Source organism: Pteropus alecto, unplaced genomic scaffold (genome assembly GCF_000325575.1).
Source record: "Pteropus alecto unplaced genomic scaffold, ASM32557v1 scaffold3, whole genome shotgun sequence".
Classification (NCBI taxonomy): Eukaryota; Metazoa; Chordata; class Mammalia; order Chiroptera; family Pteropodidae; genus Pteropus; species Pteropus alecto.
In genome coordinates, this window is record NW_006442484.1 from 50108396 (window position 1) to 50110481 (window position 2086).

General features: G+C 46.2%; 1 protein-coding gene across 1 annotated transcript; it reads right to left on the bottom strand.

The window, feature by feature from the left end:
- Positions 1-759: 759 nt before the first annotated feature.
- NEUROD1 (neuronal differentiation 1) lies at positions 760-1827 on the bottom strand. Its single transcript, XM_006921255.1, has one exon. It carries the CDS (start codon positions 1825-1827, stop codon positions 760-762), a length of 1068 nt encoding a protein of 355 aa, XP_006921317.1.
- Positions 1828-2086: the final 259 nt, after the last annotated feature.

Consider the following 2086-nt stretch of genomic DNA (forward strand, 5'->3'; position numbering starts at 1 on the left):
TCTCTTGTCTTTTTTTTCTTTCATCCTCTTGACAGTTATGGAACTGGTTTTCATTTTAAGGAAAGAGAAAGACTTTAAAGTGAAATGAATTGCTCAAATTGTGCAATTTTTTTTAACAATTAGGAAAGAAGTGCTAAGGCAACACAATAACTTTCTAAGCACTTTTCTGCTGGTTTAAATTAGTTAAATTATTTTGTATAAATTAGATATAATTCTACTTTTCTGATATGTATAAAAATTGATGAAGCTGCATGGTTTTAAAATAGGAAATCCACATTATAAAAAGTCATTAAAAATTCTGTACAAAATCACAACAAAATAATTCAGCATGGGAAAGGTAACAAGTAGTAAAATGCTGGTTGAAAAATATATATTTATATATATTTCAATTGGCCCATTACTAGTTTAAAAATTGCATAGATCCTAATTATTGCTTGTAATTTTGTTATCCCCATCAGATAATTAATATGATCTGAATACAGCTACACCAAATTTGTGGTGCATTTTTTTAACTTTATTGTATTACTTTTTTTTTTTTTTAAAATAGAAGAGCTATAGAAAATAATACATAAGGTGAACAGGAACTTTGATCCCCTGTTTCTTCCAAAGGCAGTAACAACAATAAATACATATATCACTTGAAGCTTGGAGTATTTGCACTTTGCAGCAGTAGTACCCAAAGGGCTGCCTTTTGTAAACACGACAGTCACTGTAAGTACAGTGGGTTTGTTTCCCGGGGATGGTGAAACTGACGGGCCTCTAATCGTGAAAGATGGCATTGAGTTGGGCACTCATGACTCGCTCATGATGTGAATGGCTATCGAAGGACATAATATTGTCTATAGGGATCTCGCAGCGAGGGGCAGCAGCTCCCGAGAAGATCGATCCGTGACTTTGGGCCCCAGCCAGAGTCGCTGCGGGATAGTGCATGGTAAAGGCATAATTTTTCTCAAACTCGGTGGATGGTTCGTGTTTGAAAGAGAAGTTGCCGTTGATGCTGAGCGGCGGGCTGAGGGGTCCGTCAAAGGAAGGGCTGGTGCAATCAGTCAGGGGGCTTTCAAAGAAGGGCTCTAGCGCCGCGCTGTAGGCGTGAGGCGGCGGCTTTACGTGGAAGACGTGAGAGCTGTCCATGGTACCGTACGGAGGGCTGGGCAAACCCGGAGACTGGTAGGAGTAGGAGTGAACAGGGAAGGAAGCGCTGGCCGCCGGCAGGTGCGGGGGCATGTCCTGGTTCTGCTCCGGCAGGAAAGTTCGAGGATTGAGCTGCAGACAGCCCGCAACCAAGTTGGTGGTGGGCTGAGATAAGCCCTTGCAGAGCGTCTGTACGAAGGAAACCAGATCAGGGCTTTTGCCCGAACGCAGGATCTCCGACAGAGCCCAGATGTAGTTCTTGGCCAAACGCAGCGTCTCAATTTTGGACAGCTTCTGAGTCTTGGAGTAGCAGGGCACCACCTTGCGCAGGTTGTCCAGCGCCGCGTTCAGCCCGTGCATGCGGTTCCGCTCCCGGGCGTTGGCCTTCATGCGCCTCAGCTTAAAACGCTCCAGGCGCGCCTTGGTCATCTTCTTCTTTTTGGGGCCGCGTCTCTTGGGCTTCTGATCATCGTCCTCCTCTTCCTCCTCTTCTTCCTCCTCCAGATCCTCGTCTTCGTCCCCCTCTTCTCCGTTCCTCAGTGAGTCTTCTTCAGCGTTCATAGTTTCCAGGTCGTCTTCCTTCTTTTCTGCCTCGTGTTCCTCGTCCTGAGAACTGAGACACTCGTCTGTCCAGCTTGGAGGCCCCTGGGGTTGAGGCTCGCTCATCAGCCCGCTCTCGCTGTATGATTTGGTCATGTTTCGGTTTCCTACAAGCATCGGGGGAGAGAGGAAAACAGAAAGGAGAAAAAACGCTGCATTCAAAAACTACACGTGCCCTCAGTTCCCACTTCCTAACCCTGTAGACGTGCACCTGAAGAGAAGTACCAGCTCATTACAAAATGGATGCCTCTAAGGAAAAGTTAAATGCAGTGTTTTATAATGACGTGTGCGTGCCCCGCTGGTACGTAGGAAACAGGACAGAGCTGGGGGTGCGAGAGAGTGACTGTGTGTCTAC

Bases quoted from the DNA above. Each gene is read 5' to 3' on its own strand.
- NEUROD1 (XM_006921255.1), bottom strand. From the start codon at position 1,827: ATGACCAAATCATACAGCGAGAGCGGGCTGATGAGCGAGCCTCAACCC.